Here is a 26628-nt window from a genome sequence, read left to right on the forward strand (position 1 = left end):
GTGTTATCTCTCTATTTGGCCAATTTCTACTATATTTCCAGCCGCGCCCTCAAGCCTGGTAGAGGCTAGGAAAAGGGGGCACAAGCTATTAAAGGAAATCCAGAGTTGGGAAAGACACTTTACACGGCTTGTGAAAATAAGTACTGTCCTGTCCTGTATTTGTCCTCTGCTTTGTTGGCGGCATAAAATAAGTTTAAAAAAACCTGAGTGTACTGTCACCATGTCTAGTCATGAAATGTTGGAATATGAAAAAAAAACAACAGAGGAATGCTACATGACTCTATTCTACTCTAGCATCTACCAGGCTTCAATTATCAATAGCATGAAAGAAATGAGCAAAAACAAGGGTCAGATACCTACAAAAACGGCAACAATGGCGTTACAATATATCCTAAAACCTTGATTTAACTGTGTACACCTTCAGAACGTGGGCCAGATGCCTTAAAAAACAACAATGATGCTACAATATCCTAAAAGCTTGATTTAACTGGTAGAGGTACTAGACTAAATACTCCCCAAGCAGAGGTTTGGGTTTGGCCGTATCAGTACAAAAAGAAAGCCCTATAAAAGCCTAAAATTAGTAAAAACAAGCCAAAAATAAGCCAAAGCCCAGTAAGTACCGGTCTGTAACTTGTAACCGGAAGACAGTCAGGCCGAGTCTGAAAGTGTTTATTACACCTGGTTGAATCAGACCTGGGCTATTCAGAAAACAGCGGAAGACCACCAAACCCCCAGTTCTATAAGCCTGCTACGGAGGCTAATCAGAAAACAGCTGAAGACCACCAAACCCCCAGTTCTATAAGCCTGCTACGGAGGCTAATCAGAAAACAGCCGAAGACCACCAAACCCCCAGTTCTATAAGCCTGCTACGGAGGCTAATCAGAAAACAGCCGAAGACCACCAAACCCCCAGTTCTATAAGCCTAGGCCTGTTACTCTTTCCAGCCGCCTCCCGAAGACTGGTAGAGTATAAGTACAGCTAGGTCTGTAACTTGTAACCGGAAGACAGTCAGGCCGAGTCTGAAAGTGTTTATTATCCCTGGGGTCAGGACGGTAACGGTACCCGGCAGAAACCAGACCCGCAGTAAGAGTGAACAAGACCACTCTGTCCTGTTTCTGTCGGTCCTTTCTCAACCGTGTCGGGGAAAGGTAAGGTAGGAGGGAAGGTAAACCAGGTGAACACACGGAGTACAGATCGGGTGACAGAAATGTGGGCACGGATCTGGGCAAAACGTTTTCTGTCACGGGCAGGGAGAGATTACGTTACAAAACAATCCGTCTTCACTTCACACTTTTTTCTTGCCACAAAGACTTGGTTTGTAATTTTTTCTTTTCTTTGCAAGTTTGCCTGAACAATTCCATTAAAACGCTTGAACGAATCAGTACCTTTTCTTCACATTTTTCCCTTGCAAAAAGAGACGTTAAAAGTCAAAGAATGTCAAAGAATGGAACTACTTTAATATCTAACGGAGACCTATATTCAATACATATTCTTGCACTTGCAGACGTTACAAGATATAAAATGTGGTAAAGAGAAAACTGTAACTTTCTATATATGAGATTTCGATGGCTATATGGTATGACAGAAAATAAAAGACTGCTTCCAATACGTGAGAAAAATAAACTAAAATGTAACTGATAAAACAACAGTGCTGTTGTATGGTAATGTGTAAGTATGAAACGTTTACAAATATTTGATGTTCGCAAATTGTATAAATAAAGGTGACGAAATCCACATACATAAAGCATGTTTAGTGTTTGTCTGTTATATGTGGTTATGGTAAACCGGTTATAGCATTAAATAGTACAGCAATACTTGCTGTCAACACATGATAAATTAAATCAACATAGGAAATAATCACATTTAAAAAAGAAGCAAATGTATACCAACAGATTTGACGTAACCAAACATCACAGACAAACACTAAAACACGTTTTATGTATGTGGATTTTGCCAATTTTATTCATACAACTTGGGAAAGTCAAATACATGTACTTAGTAATTGATGATATTGAATGTACAGAACAAATTTTGTTTTGGTGGAAAGATCCGTGCTTGGATAGTAGCCCTCGACCCTTGCCCGTCCTGTACAGTTTGAAATATGCCCACAGAATGGCAGCCATGTGCCACATGTGTTAACGTTCTGTCCAGTAAAGTGTACAAATATTATGGAACGGTCGTTTGGGCCTAGCCTCTACCAGGCTTCGGAAGGCGCCCGGAAAGAGTAGAAATTGGCCAAATAAACAGATAACATGCCGGGGGAGTTGGTCCGCTAAAGAGTACAGTTTGCTATTCCTTTTGCAAGCCAACTCTCCTGGCATGTTATCCGTCTATTTGGCCAATTGCTACTCTTTCCAGCCACTTCTCAAGCCTGGTTGAGGCTAATTTTGGCCGGCTGAACTCTCTCCTTTGACTGACATTTATTCTCGACTAGAATTTCAGTCCTAAAAGAACGAAATCAAAACATTTTGTAGCGTCGTCCAAGCAACGCGAGTTTAGGTAATGTAGCGTTTAAATGTCAAGGGTTAACTTTAAAAGTTACCGCCTTTGGTAACGTTGCCAAGAAATGACAAAGCCGTCTGGAAATAAGTTCCAGATTTTTCTCTAAAGATCTCACTCTAAACTTTATCCATGTGTCATTGTATTCCTTGATTAGTTCGTTTGGATGTTATCACATCGTCAGCCGATGAGACAATAAGTAAACACGTGTTGATGCGGTGTTACTGTGTGGTCTATTCTCGTCTTTGTGTTTTCTTTTTGATCCCAGAGATCTTTGTGTCAGCGGGTTTAAACTGCGATTTCACTCCTTTGAAATACTTCAAATAACTTGGCACGCAACAGTCCAAACACCGACCCCCTAGGCTACAAATTTAGGGACTTTTCGTTACTTAAATAGCGGGTGTATAGGTGGAGTCATTTAGTAGTTTATAAGACTGGTGTACATAAATTTTATGGTCCAATAACCCTTTGTTTTTGTACTGTAAAACTAAAGTACGCTAACTAAAAGTCACAAAAGCTTACAACTACTTACTGGTAATAGACCGATCCTGACTGTCCATCGTAATAGAACGTTTCAGATCGAACACGTCGAATCCCTTATTCTATTTAGAACACGGAACTGTTCGATATAGAACAGTGGGTTCGACGTGTTCGATCTGGAACGGTCTATTAGCAGTTCAACCAATGATAGCATGGCAATCAGCAGTTCGACCAATGACAGAATAGTTGTAGAGTATTTAGTATTAGCACTCATAATTTTCTTGTTATTTTCAAGTCTAATATGCACGTAATAATAAAAGTTTATAGAGAATTGAAAGGCCTGGTTCTTTTAAAGATGATTTGTTTGTTTATTTGATCACCTGACAGTCCAGTGGCCAGTTCCGTTGACCAACGCAAACAACTGCCCACTCAACAAACCAAACAAACTGATGACCACTGGGAAAACACACAATTATGAGTCATCCCTCCCCGAAAAATACTGAATTTTATGTCTGTACTTTTGTCAATTTAGTTTCTTTTATAAAATCTTGCATGGGCATATTCTTTCAAAAGCCTTCTAAGAAATGAACTCAGTTCTTCAATTGCACTGTTGTTACTGCATTCAATTTACTTAGTACTTCTTTGCTGTCAAAAGAAAATGGTCTATAAAGTTACAATTGAACTATCAGAGCTACCGATTGGTATCATAAAAATATCATGTTACAGTACTTAGTACTTTGATATTTGGATGTTTAAATTAGCCAATTAGGTACCTTGTTTAATCTCATATTTGCCAATGCGAGCGTTATACATGTTCAGTAGACATCAGGATGTCGGCCATCTTGTTTCCGGTAGAATACAATACACCCAGTTGTGTATTATCAAAGTAGCGACAGGTGTAGTCTTACAAGTTAGTGACAGAAAGAAAAAAGTTTGAACAACGCCGAAGTTGTACATGACAAGAATCCGAAATTAGTCGACAGGCGACTGTATAGTAGTCCACTGTTTGTCACGCTTTGGTAAACTGGTGGTAACGACTTTGATGAATTGTTAGAAAAACATACAATCACCTATGTTAGAATGCAAGTCAAACAAGTCAATTAGTACCTGCAAATTAGGTGTGAACCAACAATACACATCGCTAACAGTTGCGGTGTTCAACCAAGGAGGTTTAAAAGGGGTTGGTGAAAAACAACACCTTGATTTCTTGGAAGAAAACTATATAAACACAGGGGATGACGTCGTTGTCTTCGTGGTAAATTTGAAACTTTTTTCCGACACAAAGGGAAAGAAATTCGACTTAACTGTTCACCATTTTTATTTTGAACTAGCACGAACAAATCAAATGTATATACACGAAACGATGTTTAACTTTACATCAATTATATATTGTTATTATCCCTTGTCCTGCTGTGCGCAACATATGTTGCGCGGCACATTCAGTGCCATCTATATAACACCCTGCATAGGTACGATTTGGGGGTATTTCTCGTGCAACGCATTACACCGCTGCGAAACGCAACGAATGCGGAAGTAACTATGCCACTGCAGGGCAAAAAAATTTTGTTTTTTTTTTATCTAATTAAGACATGAAAATATTGAAAAATATTGTGCCAGGAATGCCAGCAGGACAAGGGTTATCACTAGTTACATTGTTTAAACAGTAGTTATTTTGTTAACGAGAACAGTGATAACGGCACCAGGCTACGTGCCTTGCTGAGAGTACAGGGGAAGTTAAACCAGACTAGTGAAACGCTTGAAGTACGCTGAAAACTCCTCATCATGACTCATATTTCCTCTCCTGTCTACATAAGCGTGGGCTGACGCAACAAAAACCCGATTTTTAACTGGTTTGGACTCGGAACCTAGAGGTCCCGGGTTCGAGTCCTGACATGCCACCGATCTTGTGCCCTTGGCCATGGGAAAGGCACTTCACACGACTTTCCTCACTTCACCCACGTGAAATTTATGAGTATTGTCCTGTCATGTATTTGTCCCGTGTTGGTGTCGGCATTAATATAAGTTGAAAAAACTTGAGTGTGCCGTCACCACGTCTTGTGATTACATGTTGGAATTAAAAAAAAAAACTGTTTTGGGGAAACAAAAGATAGGAAAGCGGATCTTAAATGTTGAAAAGAACATTACTGCTTTCATTTTCTATCACATATTGTCAGAGTTAGCAATATAAAGCTTTACACAAGTATATTTCTCTTTCGATCTCCAATACTTGTATCTGTATCGATTTCTGTAGATGTTTTCAAATGTATGACGATATTTCTGGTGTACAAATTTTACCGACTCACTCTGATTCAGAGCAGCAAATGCTATTTTAGTTCTTTGTTTCATAGATTATCATTTCTTACCAGGTATTACAAGACAAAAACGGCGCTGCAAATTAGCATTGTGACTAAAGGACAACAAAATGTTTGTTTTAGTTTATATATTAACACCCTCGCATGTAACTTTTACACCAAACACGTTCCCAAATGGCAAGGCGTTCAAATTCTATAAAACGTTTACTACTATCTGTAACGCCAGACACTACAACTGAAATAAAGTTCTTTTTTCAAAGCACTATACAGTAGTCACACTAACGCAATAGAAAAGACATGTTTAGTTCTGTTATGATAACTCGTACGACCTTTTTAGTGGGTCCGGCTCCAGCCCTAAACACCCGCCCGCCATGTTAAAAAGGTTGGTATTTAGATATTGATCTAGAAAAAGCCTCAAGTTCCGACCCGCGTCCTCGCGAAAACCTTCTCTGTTTAACTCAACCGTTCACACGTCCTTGTTGTGTGGCCGCGGAGAAAAAAAAAAAGAAACGTGCAAGTACAGCAAGTAGACACCACCATGTTAAATAGTTGTTTGTTCGCAAACAGCGTTAAGCTACAGAGGCTACAGACACTGTAACACTCCACAGTACACACGTAGCCCCTCTCTATAAGGCTAGCTTTTAAAGTAGCTGTCTGACAAGTTAACGGTACACAATGATATGGTTGAAAAGCGCCCGGTACGTTTAGGAGTTAAGCTTAAGGGGTTATACCGTAAAGAAAGGCGGTGGCATGTTTTACGCTAAGGTGACGCTAGCGTCCCTACCGTTAGTGACAGGTGTACCCCTTACAAGGTGTGTACGTGCGTGGCGTATGTACGTCGACTCACCTGACGTGACGCAACAGGTGAGGATGAGAAGGTGAAGTAACGTCGACGTAAACGTTCCCGGTGTCATCTTGAGTTGTGAGGTGCGCGACAACCGTCCGACATTCGGCTCGAGAGAGTCCCGTTTGGCAAGGTTCCGTTATGACGTCAGCGGGTTGAGAAGCGCTTCCGGGATAAAGGTCACAGGTAGGAGGTGTTTATTTTGTAGGGCGGGGCGTATAAGGGCGGAGCTTCCGGTGGCTGCAGTTGTAGTTGACCCGCATGGTGTCGTTCGTGTTAAGTGTATGTAGCTAGCCCCTGGTAGTCGCCATACTCAGTTTTCTGAATACTCTGTGTACTAGTAAAACCTTAGTCGAAGAGCTATATACGTTACATTTAATTACTTCACTCTAAGGAGTAACGTGTAGACTTTGTATGTTTGTTTGCATGTTTGTGTATGTTTCTGAAGTCTGAATTTAATATAATCCTCGTGTTTTTAAATGCGTCCGTAGCTTTTATTGGTGCCCGGTTACCACAGAGCCAGTGGTTGCCATGTGGTCAATAAACAACAATACAGAACACACATTAACAGTGCGAACAAAGAAAGGCCACTCTTACACAACCATTGCCCTAGCAATCTGTTGATGTTTACAACAAAAGTCCATTGAATGATTCTGTTTTAACGTCCAGAGGGAAAGAAAATAAAGATTAAATACTGAACGCCTTCAATGGTTTTTGCCTTTTCATAGTTGACTTTCGCGAACAACCTTACTGCAGAGTTAGGGCTTGCTGGCAAACTACTAACTATTTCGGAGCAAGTAAGATGGAAAAGTGGCCTGGAGCAAAACCAAAAGCCTACAAACCAACCAGGCATGATACAAGCGGTGGACCGAGGGCACAAGATTCGCCCGGAAGCATCCGAGGGTACGAACTAACGCGCGCCCTCGGTCAAGGAGAGTTTGGTAAAGTCTACGAGGCAAGACTAGGTGAGGCTGAATACGCTATAAAGCAGATACAGCTGAAGAGCAGTCGGAGAGCAAACTGGCTGGCGTTTCGCTCGCTTCATTCCGTCGGCCGTTTGCGGGCTGTTGGGGAGGAAAGCGCTGCAGCAGAACTAGAACCACTGTTAGCTCTCAGCAAGCTGAAACATAAACAGCTTGTCAGGTTGGCATCATCCTTGTCTTGACTTGTCTAACTTTTGTGTCCTTTTGGACTTTCGAAAAAATGTCTTCATTTATTTGCCGTGCCGAGTGCCTGCGAAACTGGTGTGTTATACGGAACGGTGCGGTTATACTGGCTGTACAGATACAGAAGCTGGTGTGTTACACCGCGTGCCGAAAGTCAGTTATACCGACTATACTGGTACAGATACAGATATCAATCAATAGTTCTATCTTGCTTACTTGCTTATAAACCTGCCTTTCTGACAAGTCTCCAGTGTCACTGACAAAAGGTAGTGGATGCTACCTGAAACTTCTGACCGTTTCCAATATCATATCCAGTTAGCCTGGTTACCGAACCTATTATAGCTCCCGAGTCCTACAGTCTCTCGTAGAGGCTGTTGGACTCGGGAGCTATAATAGGTTTGGTAACCAGGCTAATATCCAGTTGCTTGAGTAACGTTTTTTTTTTTTTTTTGCGTATCTTGTCAGGTTCTACCAGGCCTTTATATCGCAGAAGTCCATGTGGATTGTGCTGGAGCTGTGTCCCCTGGGTGACATGGATGGTTTCGTCCTGTCGGAGGATTACGACCGTGCGTTGGACCTGTCAATCATGAGACAAGTAGCGGCGGGAATCGCCTTCCTGCACGAGAATGGTATCGTCCACCGTGACGTCAAGCCCGCGAACATCCTCTTCACGGGTAGACCGTGGTGCCCGGAGGCGAAAATCGCGGATTTTGGGCTGGCGAAGCTGTACACGGCCGTAACAGGGGGTGGGGCGCCAGGGGGGTTGGTTTCGGGTAAAGGCACGCCATGTTTCGTAGCCCCCGAAGTCGTGCAACCTCCTTATACCGAAAAATGCGACGTGTTTTCTATGGGGGTAGTTTTTGCCGCTCTTATAGACCTCACAACCGTCGCAAGAGGAAAGTTGGGACTGCTTATAAAAGGTGAACCGATCTTTGAAGCTCTTATTGAGAATCCAGAGCTGAACCTGTACAGGCGGTTGATGACGTCACTACCGTCGGGAAGCCCCCTGAAAGACCTGTGTCTGTCCATGCTGGCGTACAAGCCTGTAGATCGTCCCTCGGCTGCGCATGCGCGGGAAGCCCTGGTTCACATACGTCATCAAGACTCCCAGCATGCTCCACGTCGTCAGCAGGACGCCGCTGATGCTGGCGCATGCGCAGATCACGTCCTTGGGACGGTTTTGACCTTGAGACATTTAGAACTCACGGATGAGACAGAAGAAAGCGGTGACGACTTGACACACAATGAAGCGCGTTGCCATAGTAACCAAAGTCAGTATTCCGACGCTTCTGATGACGTCGACACTTCTGAGGACGATGACGTAGAATACAACGATGACGACATAAAATGTCAGTTACTTTGAGTAAATGAACAAGGAAAAGATCAGACATTTGAAATGAATCATTTGTACTTTGCGACTCAAATATGCCTCTTAATTAAGGTACAATAAGAAAGAGGGCAGGAGTTATATATAACTATTCATTCATGTGATTGTCGAAAGGAAACGTTTTATATACATTTATTTGGCTTGTATGATAAGATGCATTAAACAGACAATAAAACTTCTCAGGTTTGAAATCTTCACTTGTAACATCTTTTGATCTTAAATGCTGGAAAGTGTCATTTCATATTAGTGTTTAAAACTGGTTAAAAGCTCTAAGCGAGAGAACTTTTTGTGTTGGATCAAGAGTTTTAGCTTTAAACAGTGTCCAAACTATTGTGTGCTTTGACATTTTATTTGCATATTGTATAGTATAAAATAATGTACCTTCCTTTAAGTTAGTTCCAAGGAGTTGACGAGGAATCAAGACTTTCCGAGCTGGCAGTGGTTGTCAACTACATGTACCTTGTCCTTGAATATGCAGTACAAGACGACTGAAAATATAGTTGCAGGTCTAATTGCTCCCACGTGGCAGTGAGGACCCCTAGCGGGATATGAAACAACGACAGTCTACCTATTACACATCCCTATATACAAAATGTACTAGTAGTCGCCAGCGTTCAGTTCCCTTTTTCAAGCTTTTTGGGATTCTTGGACACACTGTGAAGTTAAATACCCTGTCTGCAGTGTCTGACGAGGCTAAACATTTTTTTATACTAACTGCGAAATCATGCTAACCACCCAATACTACATAGTGGGAACGAATCGTTTTAAATCCTTCATGTACTAGTATTTGTTCAGTAGGGAACTTGGACTTAGTTATCTACTTATCTATTTGATCTCTACTACTTGGTACACTTCTATTCTTTCCAGCCGCCTCTAAAGTCTGGTAGAGGCTAAGGCTTTGACAGGAACTCAAAAACGATTTGTCTGCCAAATACTAAGCATTTAAGTCATATTACAAATTATTTCATTTTCAGTATACAAAAATCAATACGAAAACGAAATTCAGGATCATAAAAAAAACCCTCCGCTTAGTTGCCTCGCACTATTTTTTTCGCGGAAGGACTTGGGTGATCAGTCTTCAAACTCGTACCCAGGGTACTCCGCATAGACTATCCTGGGTACGAGATTGCACCGAAACTTTGGACTTTGCGAACAACTTTAGAGGAAGTGCCAATTTAGGGCAAAAAATCACTCAGGTAAGGCATTCCTTTCAGATTTTCAAGGACATTTTCCCGCAAATGATGATTTGAAGAACTTCTTAGATCGGATTATGGACCTATTTTCTGCCTGGTTTTATAATTTAGGACCCAGATAGATTTCCATTACCTACCCCCCTCCCCACCGGCCACCTGTTCCCTTTCTCTTGCTCAAACATGTCGGTGGTGAGTTCTTCCAAGTTGAACTTTGGTCAATCAAATACACACAGTTCATGTTGAAAGGACGCTATGGCTTTTCCTGTGTATTCTCGAGTGCAGTAAGGAAGAACGCACTATAACGTTATATGCGGTAAGATCGACATGTAACGTTAAATGTGTACAACTTGTGTGTGTGTGTGTGTGTGTGCGTGTGTGTGCGTGTGTGTGTGTGTATGTGTGTGTGCGTGTGTGTGTGTGTATGTATGTGTGTGTGTGTATGTGTGTGTGTGTGTGTGTGTGTGTGAGTGTGTGTGAGTGTGTGTGTGTGTGTGTGTGAGTGTGTGTGTGTGTGTGTGTGTTTGGCTGTTTATGTGTGTGTAGATTTAAAATTTGGTGTTTTTTTTACAGAAAAGACAAACATTGCAGTTCTTGCTGTCACAGAACTTTCCCAAATGTTAATCTATAATGGATGAAGAAAAGGAGAGGGTACGTAGTAGTAAAGTTAGATTTGCATTCATAAGGCATATCAAACAATGGGCAAAATATGCCCTATAGGCTATACAAATATGAAGGCAGAAAGAAAGAAAACTTTCATTTCATATTAACATTGTTCTTTTTATCATTTAGTGTTATGATTAGGAAGTGTTATATTTCCATTACCTTGTCTCTGTACCTGAATGTAATTGCTACAATCTCTTACTACTACTAGGGATTACAATTTATTCACCCAAGCATGGACCAGAGGTGTTTAATCAAAAAACGATAAATAGTTGTTTTCATCAAGTTTTCATTATGAAATTTTCCCTCTTTAAGAACTGTTAAAAGAAATCATGATGATTACATTTGCTGAAGGGAAACATACAGTAACTGTATCATGATAAAGTCATTTTCTTCTTCCTTGCAAACAAATTTAAATACAGCGTGTAAGGTGAAAGGTCAATGACCTGCAGTAGAAAGGTGCCAGCAGTCACCGTGGTTTAAGTACTAGACATTTCTGTGTAAGCCCAATACATGGGCTAACGGGTGCAGGTAGACATCATAACCTGTACAGCTCCAATTTTACTTGCACTATTTAAAGGTGCATATTTCCTGTATTTCCAGTCCTGAAACTCCTACTAGTAGTTGAATACTTGGGCAACAATACAGTGTATGCTTCTGTTCATCTTGTTGCCATTCTAAATCCCATCTCACATGTTTTACAGAGAAGGGCTACCGTACACGAGGCCGCAGGGAAGGGCCACCATGAAACTGTATCAGCTTTACTGGCAGCTGGTACAGATGTGAACACACAGGACGGGCAGGTAGGTAGATTGGCTGTTGTTGTGTATCACATGTTTCTGGAGTATCATATACATGTAGGATGTCACCTTTAAACATTATAGCAGGGAAGACTTTACAGCAAATTTATAATGTCAAGAATAACATGTTCCAGTCTGTCCTGTTGCCATACTGAAGACCATCTCAATATTACAGGAAAGGACTCCCCTGCACCTGGCAGCCGAGAATGGCCACCATGAAACTGTATCAGTTTTACTGGGAGCTGGTGCAAATGTGAACATACGGGACAGGGAGGTAGGTAGATTGACTGTAACGGTTGTTTAATACATCTTCTGTACAATGTACATCACATGTTCCTGGAGTATCGTATTGATTGGCAATGGAGGCCTTACAAGTTACAGCTAATTTATAATGACATTGTTAAGTATAATGTGCTCCAGTCTGTCCTGTTGCCATACTAAAGACCATCTCATGTGTTTACAGGGAATGACTCCCCTGCACCTGGCAGCTAAGAATGACCACCATGAAACTGTATCAGCTTTACTGGCAGCTGGTGCAAATGTGAATGTGCGGGAGAGACTGGTAGGTATATACATGTATATTGAGTGTTGTGGTAAGGACTTTTATGTCCTACCTGGGCCGCGATTACGTTCGATACGGGTGTTCCGGCCCGTGTGATAACTAGCGGTACGGCCCGGGGGTTCTTTACGCGTAAGGCCCGGGCCTTCCAAATGTTCCGTGGAACGATTCGAACGCGTTTCGGCCTAACGGCGTGCACCGATTTCGAAATTCGAATACAAAATTCGGACGTTGGAATTAATGTTGTCGCATTTTTGGGGTTTAGGGACACCAAATTTTCGCTCATTTCGCATTGAAAGGCGCATTTTCTTGGGTGGGTATGACATAAATAAAATACAACACGGTGTATTCCACACCACCCTCGGTCCCAGCCCTCCCGCGGATCAGATCTCCCTCCGGCCTTCGGCCGTCGGGCGATCCGACGCGCGGTCGGGCTGGTACCTCGGGCGATACGGAATATACCGTGTTGTATTCTATATACATCACATGTTCCTGGAGTATCACATACGGGATATCACATTTGAATCTTATAGAGACATTAGGAATGCAAGAAAATTGTTTCCGACCATTTCCAAAAGAAATAGTGACTTTGGTACAATACGCCTGTATAACGCATTTCAGGCTCTAAAACCTTCCCACCATACATTATACATATAATGGGTAAAGACCTTACAGCTTAACTGATTATGTCCAAAATAATGTTCTTTTGCCATGATACTGAATTTTCATGCACATGTGTTAAACTTTACAGGGAATGACTCCCCTGCACCTGGCAGCTGAGAATGGCCACCATGAAACTGTATCAGTTTTACTGGCAGCTGGTGCAAATGCGAACACAAAGCACAGTCACAGTGGGGTACGTAGATTTACTGTTGTGTTGTGTATCACATGTTCCTGGAGTATCAACTAGAACCGCACCTTATAGCAGTGAAGACTTAACACTAACAGCTTAACTGATAATGTCAAGAATAATATGCTTCAGTCTGTCCTGTTGCCTTACTGAATTCTCATGCATAATAATTGTGTTTACAGGGAATGACTCCCCTGCACCTGGCAGCTGAGAATGACCACCATGAAACTGTATCAGCTTTACTGGCAGCTGGTGCAGATGTGAACACACAAGACTGGCTGGTAGGTAGATTGACTGTAATGTTGTGTATCACATGTTCCTGGAGTATCATAATGGAATGGCACCTTATAGCAGTGAATTTACAGCTTAACTGATAATGTCCAAAATATGTGCTCCAGTCTGTTCTCTTACCAAACTATCACGACCATCTCATGTGTTTACAGCTAATGCCTCCCTTGCACCTGGCAGCCAGGAACAGCCACCATGAAATTGTGTCAGCTTTACTGGCAGCTGGTGCAGATGTGAACACACGGGACAGGCAGGTAGATAAACTGTTGTTGTACATCACATGTTCCTGGAGTACCGTATGGAATGGCACATACAGTGAAGACCTAACAGCTAAGTTATAATGTCAACAATAATATGCTCCAGTCTGATCTGTCCTGTTGCCATACTGAAGACCATCTCATTGTGTTTACAGGGAAGGACTCCCCTACACAAGGCAGCTCAGAATGGCCACCATGAAAATGCATCAGCTTTACTGGCAGCTGGTGCAGATGTGAACACACAAGACTGGCTGGTAGGTAGATTGACTGTAATGTTGTGTATCACATGTTCCTGGAGTATCATATGTAATGGCACCTTATAGCACTGAATTTACAGCTTAACTGATAATGTCCAAAATAATGTGCTCCAGTCAGTCCTGTTGCCATACTGAATACCATCTCATGCGTTTACAGGGAATGACTCCCCTGTACTGGGCAGCTGAGAATGGCCACCATGAAACTGTATCAGCTTTACTGGCAGCTGGTGCAAATGTGAACATACGGGACTGGGAGGTAGGTACATGTAGATTGGCTGTTTGTTGTACATCACATGGTCCTGGAGTATCATGTAGGATGTCACCTTTAGATTATAAAAGTAAGACCTAAGATGATACAGCTAACTAAATGTCAAGAATAATGTGTTCCAGTCTGTCTTGTTACCATATAGCTGAAGGCTATCTCATGTACAATGTATTTTACAGCTAAAGGCTCCCCTGCACCTGGCAGCTGAGAATGGCCACCATGAAACTGTATCAGCTTTACTGGCAGCTGGTGCGGATTTGAACATACAGGACAGGCAGGTAGGTAGATTGACTGTTGTTGTACATCACATGTTTCTGGAGTATCATATACATGTAGGATGTCACCTTTAAATATTATAGCAGTGAAGACTAAATTACAGCTAATTTATAATGTCAAGAAACATGCTCCAGTCTATCTGTCCTGTTGCCATACTGAAGATCATCTTATGTGTTTACAGGAAAGGACTCTCCTACAGCTGGCAGCTGGGAATGGCCACCATGAAACTGTATCAGCTTTACTGGCAGCTGGTGCAGACGTGAACACACGGGACAGTTGGGTAGGTAGATTGACTGTTGTTGTACATCTGATGTTCCTGGAGTAATTTCATATAGGATTTTATAACAGCTACTAGTGAACACCTAACAGCAAATTTCTAATGTCAAGAATAATCATGATCACAGTGCACCAGTCTGTCCTATTGTCATACTGAAGACTTAAAATGTGTTTACAGCAAAGGACTCCCCTACACGAGGCAGCTAGAAATGGCCACCATGAAACTGTATCAGCTTTACTGGCAGCTGGTGCAGATGTGAACACGCGGGTCAGGCAGGTAGATTGTCTATAAATAATTTATAGCAGTGAAGACTTTACAGATAATTTATAATGTCAAGAATAATGTGCTCCAGTCTGTCCTGCTGCCATACTGAAGACCATCTCATGATCATGTGTTTACAGGGAATGACTCCCCTACACGAGGCAGCTGAGAATGGCCACCATGAAACTGTATCAGTTTTACTGGCAGCTGGTGCAGATGTGAACATACAGGACACTTCGGTAGGTAGATTTAACTTGTTGTACATGTACATCACATGTTCTTGGAGTATCATGTACAATGTCATCTTTAATTAAGTTTTAAGATATTATAGCAGTGAAGACCTTACAGCTAACTGATAATGTCTATAATAATATGCTCCAGTCTGTCCTGTTGCCATACTGAAGACCATCTCATGTGTTTACAGAGGACTCCCTTGCACCTAGCAGCTGGGAATGGCCACCTTAAATCTGTATCAGTTTTACTGGCAGCTGGTGCAGATGTGAACACACAGGACGGGTTGGTAGGTAGATTGACTGTTGTTGTAAGGATATCACATATCTCTGGAGTATCATATACAGGATTTCACAGTATAGCAGTGAAGACTTTACAGCTTACGTAACTGATAATGTCCAAAATAATATGCTCCCGTCTGTTCTGTTGACATACTGAAGACCATCTCATGTGTTTTACAGCAAAGGACTCCCCTACACCTGGCAGCTGAGAATGGCCACCATGAAACTGTATCAGTTTTACTGGTAGCTGGTGCGGATTTGAACATGCAGGACAGGCAGGTAGGTAGATTGACTGTTGTTGTACATCAACAGCTTAACTGATAATGTCCAAAATAATGTGCTCCAGTCTGTCCTGTTGCCATACTGAAGAACATCATTCTCATGTGTTTACAGGGAAGGACTCCCCTTCACTGGGCAGCTGGGAATGGCCACCATGAAACTGTATCAGCTTTACTGGCAGCTGGTGTAAATGTGAACATACAGGACAGTGAGGTACGTAGATTTACTGTTGTGTTGTGTCTCACATGTTCCTGGAGTATCAACTAGAACCGCACCTTATAGCAGTGAAGACATATCACTAACAGCTTAACTGCGATAATGCAGAATGTGAACAGGCAGGTAGGTACATGTATATTGAGTGTTGTGGTAAGGACTTACATCACATGTTCCTGGAGTATCAAATATGGGATATCACATAATTTTAATCTTTTAGACACATTTAGGAATGCAAGAAAATTAATTCTGGCCATTTCCAAAAGAAATTTTGACTTTGGTACAATACGCCTGTATAACACATTTTAGGCTCTAAAACCCTCCCACCATACATTATACAAATAATGAGTGAAGACCTTTCAGCTTAACTGATTATGTCCAAAATAATGTGTGTTCTTTTGCCATGATACTGAAAGCTCATGCACCTTGTGTTAAACTTTACGTAATAGTATGTACATTGTATGTATATACAATGTATGTATGTATGTTTCATTCAACTGGTTCTCTTTATGTTAGCCAGTTTTGTTTTTCTGATGACATCATAGCTACCTTGTTCCATATTTTTTACCTCCATAATTACATAGTTCCAATTATTAGATTTTCCATTGTACATTGTGCACTGTTTATTATTTGGTAGACATTGTAGCAAATTGTGTTCAGTGTGCCAGACATTCGACTGGGTCTCTTTGTTAACCAGAGTTTGTCTTCTGATGTTCAAATAGCTACCTTGTTGTTCCAATTGTTAGATTTTCTGTAATAGTTGTTTAAATACCTCATAACCATAGTCTTAGTAGAGAGTCACAGACATTGTATCAAATTGTGCTTCAGTGTGCCAGGCATTCAGCTGGATCTCTTTGTCAGCCAAGTACAACTCATACATGTGTATCTACAAAGCAGCTACTCAATCCATATATGATTTTACAATTGAATTGATATTTCCTGAGCTGAAAAATTTGCATTTCTGTATACCTTGATATGATGTACAACAATATGTATGCTATCTGTAACTTTTATTAAGTAATTAACCAGTGGGTTCAACTGTTTATTATTATTATTCAGATTGACCATGTCAATCCTCCTGTGTGAGGGGAGGTATGTTGTGAACCCACTGTATACCATTTGTCCATTACCACACAAGAATCAACCCTATTTTAGAAGAAGAACAGTCCTGTTGTAAAACCCCCCAATCTGACAGTAGAATAGTCCAACCCTGGAACCTCACTCCGGAGTTAGAGTCCTGGAGGAAACACATTAAACCTCGATGCTCCACAAAAGTCCTGTGTGTTGACCTATTCACTAGAATCAAAAAGAAGAACCTGCAACAGACAATAATTATAATTATAGTCTTCATAGGCCTAGGGTAGGTATCTGTATCAGATTCTGTATAGCTGGTATACGTGTAACCGATCGCGCCTTGGCATAACACTCCAGCATGGGCTGGTAGACTGTTGTAACTTCAAGAACTGGACAGGTGGATTTTACAAATTCATTGATTTTGTAGACTCAGACAGCTACATGTACAATCTACCTAAAAAGACATCCTGGCTGGTGGGTGGATAAACAGTGGTGTGGTGTTTCACTTCCTATACATAACCATAATCTACATCCAGCATCAGTGTGCAAGCACGTCTAACCCTTGGATGATGGGGAACAATGAACCGGATAGTGAGTGAGTGAGTGTGCCAATGGGTGAGATTGGGTGAGAGTAAGTGTATGAGTGAGTGAGTGAGAGAGTGAGTGAGTGTAAGATAAAATCTTTAATGCATATTTTGTACTGAAGTACAATTTGTCTTGTTCCCCGACTGAAGATCATCAGAATCTGATTGTGTTTTACAGGGAAGCACTCAACGGTATCTCCCTATGCCTGCAAGTTTTACACCCTTGCAACTAGCAGCTAAGAATCGCCACCTAGAAACTGTATCAGTTTTACTGAAAGCTGGTGCAGATGTGAACACATTAAGTGCCAGTGAGGTAGGTGGATTGGCAGTTCCTGTACCAACATGTCTGATTTGGCTAGTGCAGCAAATGCGATATTGAAAGTATTGATATTGTCACCAACACAATTGTATTCAAGGACATTAAATTTATTCATTCAGTTTTTCTTTACATTGTGGCTTATTTAATTCTTCCATGACCACATTCCTAAGGAAACTACTGGAAATGTATTGATATCTGAGTCATTGTAATATGTTGAGCACATTTACCCGGTACCATACAAAAAATTGCCAACATGTAGCATATGCGACTGCCAACAATTACACATGCTAATTTCTTAGGTTACAAACAAGCTTTCACCTCAATATTTTAGACTTGTTGGGCTGACTAAAAGAAAATTTTCACTGATATAAACAAACTTTCATACAGCCGTTTACTTTTTGGCTCGTTACTCTTTCACGGTGCACACACCAATTCTTCCGCAACAGGGGTCTGAGGTAGTGCCGGGAAAAAAAGTGACGAAGGGGTTCCGGTGGTTCATGTTTGAGTTGTAATACATTTCTCATAATCTGCTGCAAAATGGTATTAACTACTAACATGGCTGGAAAGTGTAAGAAGTGGCGTGTTTTGGGTGAAAATTGATTTTGGGTCCGAGGCTTACTTCCGGGTGTCCTTCCGCCTTGAGCGCGGTGCTTCGGTTTGACCTAGATATGCATTGTATGCGTTCTGGGGGTGCTGTCGCTATGCCTCTCGCGACGCGCTATTGTCACAGTGCACAGTGATAATCTCAGTGTTAGGATTTTCTTTATACTTTTCTTAATAATACATAAAATCTCTTTTCAACCACATAAGTCATATTAGTGGCTAAATTCTGGGTGATGGGTCTAATTCCACGTGAAAATGGCCAATTTTTGGCATCATTTTTCATCGAAAAATTCTTTTTCCCCCTAAAATTTACTAAAATGTGAGAGGTGAAAGAAATTGAAATCTATTGTTCTCGTAGCTAGAGGGATATCCTTCATTTGCAAACACATTGTTTTGGCTTAAGAGGTATTTCCTGAAAGAGACGGTCGCTAGAGTTGAGGGTATGCAGAATCGAATTGAGACCCAAAATAAACTGGTGTGCCTCCTTTAGGGTACGCACTCGGCATGATACATGTATGTCCTCAAATAATGTCCATGTATCATTTTGTCCTATGTGAATGCCAATATCATTGATGATGTTCTGATATGCTTACAGAAAAACAGTCTCCTGCTTCAGGCATCCCGGAGTGGCTACCATGAAACTGTATCAACTCTACTGGCAGCTGGTGCAGATGTGAACACACAGGACTGGTTCCTGGTTAGATTGACTGTTGTTGTACATGTACATCACATGTTCCTGGAGTATCATATACAGGATATCACTTTTAAATCTTATAGCATTGAAGACCTTACAGCTTAACTGATAATGTCCAAAATAATGTGCTCCAGTCTGTCCTGTTGTCATACTGAAGACCATCTCATGTGTTTACAGAAAAGGACTCCCCTTCACCTGGCAGCTGATGAGAATGGCCACCATGAAACTGTATCAGTTTTACTCGCAGCTGGTGCAGATGTGAACATACAGGACACTTTGGTAGGTAGATTGACTGTTGTTGTGTATCACATGTTTCTGGAGTATCATATACATGTAGGATGTCACCTTTAAATATTATAGCAGTGAAGACTTTACAGCTAATTTATAATGTCAAGAATAATATGCTCCAGTCAGTCCTGTTGCCATACTGAAGACCACCTCATGTGTTTACAGGGAAGGACTCCCCTGCACCTGGCTGCTGAGAATGGCCACCATGAAACTGTATCAGTTTTACTGGCAGCTGGTGCAAATGTGAACATACGGGACAGGGAGGTAGGTAGATTGACTGTTGTTGTGCATCTGATGTTGCTGGAGTATTGTATGGAATGGCAGTGAAGAACTAACAGCTAATTTATAATCATGTCAAGAATAATGTGCTCCAGTCTGTCCTGCTGCCATACTGAAGACCATCTCATGTGTTTACAGGGAAGGACTCCCCTTCACCGGGCAGCTGAGAATGGCCGCCATGACACTGTATCAGCTTTACTGGCAGCTGGTGCAGATGTGAACACACGGGACGGGAAGGTAGGTAGATTGACTGTAATGTTGTGTATCACATGTTCCTGGAGTACCAAATAGAATGGCACCTTATAGCAGTGAAGATTTAACACTAACAGCTTAACTGATAATGTCCAAAATAATGTGCTCCAGGCTGTTCTGTTGCCATACTTAATTCTCATGCATAATATGTGTTTACAGGGAATGACTCCCCTGCACCTGGCAGCCCAGAATGATCACCAAGAAACTGTATCAGCTTTACTGGCAGCTGGTGCAGATGTGAATGTATGGGACAATTATAGGGTCGGTGTCTGTATCAATAATAGCTGGTATAACCAACTGCCCTTTGTCGTAACACACTAGCTTTGAATGGTAGACTGATGATAAATATAGCACGTTCTTTACCTTCAAGGTGGATTTTACAATTATGTCATTGATTTTGTAGACTGAGAGGTAGTCTCAGACAGCTACAATCTACCAAAAATGACAGGCTGGTGGGTGGATCAACTGTTGTCACAGTGGTGCGTTACTATACGTAATCTACATTTCTACATGTAAGATACCGGTAAAATCTTAAATGTGTATTTTGTACTTAAATACGTCTTGTTCCCAGACTGAAGATCATGTTCATCTCATTGTGTTTTACAGGGAAGCATCATGTTTTTCCCTAGGCCTGCAGAATTTATTAAAACCCCCCTGCGACTAGCAGCTGAGAATCGCCACCTAGAAACTGTATCAGTTTTACTGAAAGCTGGTGCAGATGTGAACACATTAAGTGCCAGTGAGGTAGGTGGATTGGCAGTTCCTGTACCAACATGTCTCAGGAAATTTAATGTGGTCATGTAATATATCTTTTTACAGTAAGCGTTACATTACAATGTAAAGAAAACTAATGTTATTGGTTATTCTTTTATGTTGACCGTATTCATCCAGCACCATAAAAGAAATAATTATTATTACCAACTTGAACCAGTACTACGTATATGCGTAGAGCTGCCAACAATTACACATGCAAATTTCTTTCGTTACAAACAAGCTTTCACCCTAATGTTTTAGATCAGTTAGGCTAACTTAAAAAATTTCTCACTGATATGAACACACTTTTATACAGCCATTTACTTTTTTGCTTGTTACTCTTTTATGGTACCCACTTGGCAAAATACATGAATGAGACCTTAAATAAATTGTCAATCCAGACATTGATATATCATTTTGTCCTGTTACCAATATTATTGATGATGTTCTGATGTGCTTACAGAAAAACAGTCTCCTGCATCAGGCATCCCGGAGTGGCTACAAAGAAACTGTTGATGCTTTACTGGCAGCTGGTGCAGATCGGAGTGCACCAGGGTTCTTGTATGCAGCAGGCTTGAGTGGTCACCGTGAAACTGTAAGTCAGTTAAATAGCAGCTGCAGCATTTTGTACGGTCAGTTGTAAAACCAGACACAACATTTTTTTCCTTGGTCTAATTGAATACTGTCAATAACAAATATTAGTGTGCTTCATCAATCTCATAGCTGGAATCTGTAGGGGCAGTTTGACAGGCCACAGATAGTGTTCACATTCCAAAAATTGAATCAATGTCATAAATTTTGAAACAATTTGACTGTTAAAATAGTTCAATTTTTAAAATGTAAACATGGTCTAAAGGAACTTTGGTGATGTGTTTTACAGTCTATGACTCCCCTACACCTGGCAGCCCTGAATGGTCATCATGAAACTGTATCAGCTTTACTGGCAGCTGGTGCAGATGTGAATGCAAAGGACAGACAGGTAGGCTAGGTAGACTTACTTTCAGGTGTGTCCCCCTTACCATTATATGTGTTTAACTTTAAAAGCCTACGTAGTCTATAGATAGGGTTAAATAAAAAAATTACACTGACAGTTTTGTAATGCTATTAGATTGTCCTTCCTAAATGTGACAGCTCTAATTTTATTTACCAAAGAGCAACCCCTTGTCTTCTTCGACACTGAGACATACATATATAAATAAGTTAGTTGTTAATGGATATGCAATGTTGGTGTTTGTTGTATACTATTGTCAGGTGATATGCAGAAAAGAATGATGGAATCGTCAAGTTAAGCCCTTACTTACTTACTTAGGTCCAAAGAGTTGACGGAGCAGGACCAAGTGGGATCAGGATGGATTCGAGGACAACAGGTGGAAAGAAAAGTTTTAAATTCCTTGTTTGTAACAAATTGGTTGTTCAAATGTAGTTAGTGTTAGGGTGCCCAGGCTTCATTTGTAATGATTATTTCCTATTCAGGTCCAGCTAATATTTTGCTTTCTTGTTACACTGCTCTTTGCTGAAATAGAACTTTATACAGAATATTTACCTGGAAATGGACCTAAGGCAATAGTACTGACTTTTTGTGTACTTGGTAAAGGAAATGTATGAATCGAATTAATATTCTTATTCAATGAATCAGTGGCCTTTTACTTCTGGAGTAACCCTATCTGATTCAATCTGCTGTTTGCATCCTGGTATCTTCTGCAGAGTTTGAGCAGATGTTGGACACCATTTTCAGCCGGCTGGACAAAACAGATGTAAGGCTGCTTATGCGGGTTTGGTCTGCACGTACGGGGAAACAGGAAAGTCCAGGGTCTGGGGTGCCAGCTGACTTGATTAAGGACATGAAGAATGAATACATTCCAACAGGTATGCATGGTTTCCATTCACCACATTGAAGATTGCAGATGTTGCTTTTAAATGTTAAATTTACACAATTCTGAACTTGAAGTCAGATTTGCTAAATCAGTTTTACTATTTCAGGTGACCTTAGAATGCTGGAAAAGGACATGACGGCAGCTGGGATCAGCTTTCCCTCTGTTGTGCGAGACCTTTCAGGTTAGCTTTTAAACTACTTTGACAGTCACTATAATCATGGTAAGTACTAATTAGAATCTCTGGTGGAATGAATGCTTACATGTAATAACTTCATAGTAATAACAATCCACATAAAGAACTAGACAGTAGGTAGGATTTTCAAGGTTTAGAAAGAACATAGCTTTGAAAAGCATCAATTTTGATTTTCTCCCTTTTGGCCCTCCTAAATTCTTAAATGATGATTTACAAATTTTGTGTGCTCTGCTGTACATGTAGGTCTTATCTACAGTTGCTAGTTGCCTGGTAAGCCCCACTAAGCTTTAAACTATTGATTAGTTATACATGTAGTTGCTATGTTGTCTTGGAAGCTAGCAATTTCAAAGTTGATCCCAAAGTGTAAGATATATTCAGACTTTAACTCAACAGCTGTCAAACACTGACAGTTTCTGTTTTCTAATGTTGATACCAAAAAATGAATGTTTTTGTATAATTTAATGATGTAGATGTGCCAGAAGATTTGAAGTACACAAAGACAACAGAGGCTGCAGTAGGACCCACAGGCGGAGAGTTGGAGATTCCTGGTTTTGTCAAACTTGTTGTACCACCAGGAGTCCTTCAGCAAGACACAATGATAACCATCTCGACCGTAGATGTTGCAGCTATCCTCAGGGATTCTGAGAGTTTTAACTGGACCTCTGGCTACCCCTGGTCCCTGGGTGAGGATGTTTGCCCACGTGAGCTACTGGAACAGGTACTGTTCTCCCCAGCCGTCGATGTCAACCTACACGGTGCTGAGTTAAATGGAGACTTGGAAGTGCAGACGTGGCGGCCTTCGGGTTCGGAAGGCATGGAGTGTCTTCTGCTGAAGCATCATGATGGAGAAGGCTGGACAGACATCACTGCCTCAACAGTTTGCCGCATGTATCCGGACAAGATATCAATTTCGTTGCGATCCTTCAGTCCTGTGGCTTATGTGTGGGCTCCTGTGGAAGCGGTAATCTCGGTAGGAAAGATGATTGTTAATGCACTGTCGTCAAGAACTCTGGATTGTCGGTTTGCTGCATACATCAAGCCCATGGCAAATGATGTGCATTTCCACGTCGTCTGTAGAGACCAGAGTGTAGAGACAGATGACTACCTCCCAGGCTTCACCAAGTGTGGAAGCAATTTAGCAATGTTTGATCTTTTCCATGGGGATGTGCTTGAAGTTGCTGTTAGTGTCCGTGGAGGCCAGAGCGAATCCAAGCCATTGGAACTACGATCCAATCCGTGTCATAACAAATATGGCCAGAACATTCAAATGCTCCTGGATAGACCTAATGGAGACTGCGTCAAAGGCGAGGTGGATGTAAAAAAAAAGCCATCATTTCGGACTGTGTGTCAGTTCATTTTCCAAGAGGTAAGACATAATCTAAGGTGATAGCATTCAATTTTTCACAGAATGTACAATCATGTTCTTTTTGTTGTCCCTTAATCTGCAGCTGGAAATGGGTAGAGAAGCCAAAACTTTACCTTTTTCAAAGACTGGATTGAAAAAGAACTGCAAACAGGCAATTGCTGTCATCTTGTTTTATTTTGTCTAAATGACTTGTATTTTCTGTTTCAGGAAGATGATATCACACCAAGTAAGTATATGTACCTTGTATGTTTGTATAATTTTTCTATATATAGTAGATTGCTAAAATTTGAATTGCCTAGCAGTAGCACATAAAATACATAAACCTAAATCCATGGCCGATCCAAGTTCCTCATGTGAACTGTAGTACCCCCAAAAAGAAGACTGAGAAGTTCAAAAGAAAATGATGACATTTGCAAGATTTTTGCAGTGTCTGGATGATAGTAATGTTTTTGATAGTAATCTTTTTTTCATATTAGGCAAAGGTGGCAAGACAAAAGGCCACTCTAAGAAAAGGTCACAGGCTAGCCCACCATTGCCAAAGAAGAAGAGGAAAGAATTAAAAATGCATCAAAGAGATGAGGAAGCAGGACCAAGTGCAGTCAGGGCAGACACTACAGGGGCTGTTGACATGGAAGAATCATTTGAGAAAGTTATTGAGGCAACGAGCCACAAGTGGGACGACCTGGCCCGGAAGCTAGGCTTCAGTGAGAACCAGATAGATGGAATCCACAACTCCAAAATAGACCAGGACCACAGATGTAGGGAAATGCTGCGCAGGTGGAGAGACAGGGAGGGAAGGGGAGCTACTCTACAGGTTCTGAAGCAGGCACTTATCAACATTGGTAAACGGTGGACAGCAGAGGGCTTGTAAGGTGTGTTATAATTTAGTGACTGCAAAGTAATTTGCAAGTTGTTAGTAATAATTAGTAAGATATAGAAGCAATCACAAAGCAGTAACAATTCATTTACCATTCAGACCTAAGTCCCTAAATGCTAGTTGTCCTAAGTGCATATACAAATGTACTAACTTTAGTATCATTCCTCTTATGTTACAGAACTCAGTGGTGACCTGTTTTAAACCTTCTCTACCCAGAAGCAAGTCATCTACCATTTGCTGCCATGCAAGTAGATGTGGGGTGCTGCATGGGCTGCGAACAGGCTAGACTGTAGGTTAATGGTACATGGTTTTCAGCATTTTATTACTTACTTACTCACTTTACTTTAATTGAGCTCCCATGAGCAATTTTATCTAGCCTGTAAATGCAACAGAATGTCATTTAGTTGATATATATTGCAATTTCTATATCATTTGAGATTTCTACAGCAAATTTTGGACAATTCATGGTTCATTGTACATATCATTTATTAATTGATTCTAAATCATTTGAGATTATATTTTTGCAGCAAATTTTGGACTATTCATGGTACAATGTACATGTACAAAAGAAGATCATTTTATACTTATGAGAAATGTTTTGAATGTGTTTAATTTAGATACATATCATGATATGTAAATGCATTGAATGGATATGAACTGTACATAGCACACATTACTTCAGAATGTAAATCTTTTGAGTAAATTTTGTAATATTGTAAGATATTTTACATTCTTTTGTACAAATTGATGAAATGAATATTTTCCTAATTTTCAGCATCATATACATGTAGTGACTGACTATGAAGAGTTGTAAGGGAAGCCTGTATCCTGTGTTGTGACAATCCAAGTATTGATTGACAGAAGTAAAAGTCAATCTATTCTGAGATCATTCAAACTGTACTTTATTAGAATTACAGTTAATATTAATGTTACCTTCGATTGTTTTCTAATGTTGTGTAAATGCTCTGTAAATAGATTTACAGTGTACATTCAACCTTTTGCAACATTTTAATCTGTTTGAGTATTGTAATCCATTGATTGTAATCAAGATGTGTACAATATGTGGATTTTGAAAATAACAGAATTGTCTGATGTATTAATCTTGGTCTTAGTCTTTATTTAGTTTGGACGTTGCTATCTCCCAGACATTCGGAAAAAGACACATTTCGGATAGCCCCTGTTCATCTTGTAAACTGAAGCAGCTCTCAATAGAGTGATAGACACTAGATTTTTTTCTGGAGTTTTCCTCTTTTTCCCCCCAAAACTCAGCTCAAATCGTGAGCGGGACAGAAAATCAGATCAGCTACTAGTCAGTTGGGGTTGCCTAGCAACCGTTTCGAACATTCTAGGTCACTTGCGAACATGGTTCGAATTCGATACAGAATTCGAATGCCAGACGATTGTGAGCAAAATGCCCTTGAACATTTTAAACATTTCACCCAAAAGTTTGTTTTTTTTTACTGAGGAATCATTTTCTGTGTGTGTCATAAATGACAGTCCATTGTTATGCAAGTAATCTGACACAAAACGCAACGAACAAGCGCTCCAAGAGTCCACAAGGTCAATCATTTTTCAGATGAATGAAGTACAAATTATGCTTATGACATTGACCGCATCTTTGGGAGGGGGACATTTTCTGTAACCTCTTAAAATACGCGCGGATATAGCTATGTTCAACAGTCATTGAACAATAACAGGTTGTGGAAGTAAAAAGATTCTTTAACTCTTAAACTTTCATCTATACCAACTCACGCTTCGCTGATATCGACCGGTTGAATCTTTGTGTCCTTTTCCATCTTTTCCAAGTGAAAAGCGGCAATATTGTAACGTCAGTCCA

General features: G+C 40.7%; 6 protein-coding genes across 7 annotated transcripts in view; 5 read left to right on the forward strand and 1 right to left on the reverse strand.

Annotated features, from left to right (window-relative positions):
* The window catches only part of LOC109468933 (leucine-rich repeats and immunoglobulin-like domains protein 3), a 16394-nt gene extending 10102 nt beyond the window's left edge, over window positions 1-6292 (reverse strand). Inside the window, exon 1 of the mRNA XM_019767314.1 lies at window positions 6139-6292. Coding sequence (XP_019622873.1) covers window positions 6139-6205 — 67 coding nt within the window. The 5' untranslated portion in view covers window positions 6206-6292. The remainder of the gene's footprint in view (window positions 1-6138) is intronic.
* A 680-nt stretch (window positions 6293-6972) lies between these two features.
* LOC109468494 (serine/threonine-protein kinase 35-like) lies at window positions 6973-8664 on the forward strand. Its single transcript, XM_019766737.1, has 2 exons — window positions 6973-7278; window positions 7767-8664. The coding sequence occupies exon 2, from the start codon at window positions 7798-7800 to the stop codon at window positions 8662-8664; it is 867 nt and encodes a 288-aa protein (XP_019622296.1). The 5' UTR covers window positions 6973-7278; window positions 7767-7797.
* A 1793-nt stretch (window positions 8665-10457) lies between these two features.
* LOC109468495 (26S proteasome non-ATPase regulatory subunit 10-like) lies at window positions 10458-12484 on the forward strand. Its single transcript, XM_019766738.1, has 5 exons — window positions 10458-10529; window positions 11246-11344; window positions 11517-11615; window positions 11805-11903; window positions 12479-12484. Exons 1-5 carry the CDS (start codon window positions 10509-10511, stop codon window positions 12482-12484), a joined length of 324 nt encoding a protein of 107 aa, XP_019622297.1. The 5' UTR covers window positions 10458-10508.
* A 1228-nt stretch (window positions 12485-13712) lies between these two features.
* LOC109468496 (GA-binding protein subunit beta-1-like) lies at window positions 13713-14418 on the forward strand. The gene is made up of 3 exons (XM_019766740.1): window positions 13713-13808; window positions 13997-14095; window positions 14275-14418. Exons 1-3 carry the CDS (start codon window positions 13713-13715, stop codon window positions 14416-14418), a joined length of 339 nt encoding a protein of 112 aa, XP_019622299.1.
* Window positions 14419-14621: 203 nt separating this feature from the next.
* LOC109468497 (serine/threonine-protein phosphatase 6 regulatory ankyrin repeat subunit C-like) lies at window positions 14622-20997 on the forward strand. Its single transcript, XM_019766741.1, has 11 exons — window positions 14622-14646; window positions 14772-14870; window positions 15324-15422; window positions 15537-15635; window positions 17472-17606; window positions 18811-18912; window positions 19087-19188; window positions 19363-19461; window positions 19615-19713; window positions 19888-19957; window positions 20945-20997. Exons 2-11 carry the CDS (start codon window positions 14775-14777, stop codon window positions 20995-20997), a joined length of 954 nt encoding a protein of 317 aa, XP_019622300.1. The 5' UTR covers window positions 14622-14646; window positions 14772-14774.
* On the forward strand, window positions 19360-25582 carry LOC109468836. 2 transcript variants are annotated; one of them, XM_019767176.1, is made up of 11 exons: window positions 19360-19461; window positions 19615-19713; window positions 19888-19989; window positions 20335-20472; window positions 20945-21848; window positions 22186-22347; window positions 22462-22536; window positions 23019-23914; window positions 24122-24140; window positions 24391-24786; window positions 24970-25582. In XM_019767176.1, the coding sequence occupies exons 5-10, from the start codon at window positions 21830-21832 to the stop codon at window positions 24783-24785; spliced, it is 1566 nt and encodes a 521-aa protein (XP_019622735.1). In that variant the 5' UTR covers window positions 19360-19461; window positions 19615-19713; window positions 19888-19989; window positions 20335-20472; window positions 20945-21829; the 3' UTR covers window position 24786; window positions 24970-25582. The 2 variants fall into 2 exon arrangements, with proteins under 2 accessions (XP_019622735.1, XP_019622736.1); XM_019767177.1 differs by lacking the exons at window positions 19360-19461; window positions 19615-19713 and having other exon boundaries at window positions 19906-19971.
* The last annotated feature ends 1046 nt before the right edge of the window (window positions 25583-26628 follow it).

Source organism: Branchiostoma belcheri, unplaced genomic scaffold (genome assembly GCF_001625305.1).
Source record: "Branchiostoma belcheri isolate BF01 breed outbred unplaced genomic scaffold, Haploidv18h27 scaffold2, whole genome shotgun sequence".
In the NCBI taxonomy this organism is placed as follows: Eukaryota; Metazoa; Chordata; class Leptocardii; order Amphioxiformes; family Branchiostomatidae; genus Branchiostoma; species Branchiostoma belcheri.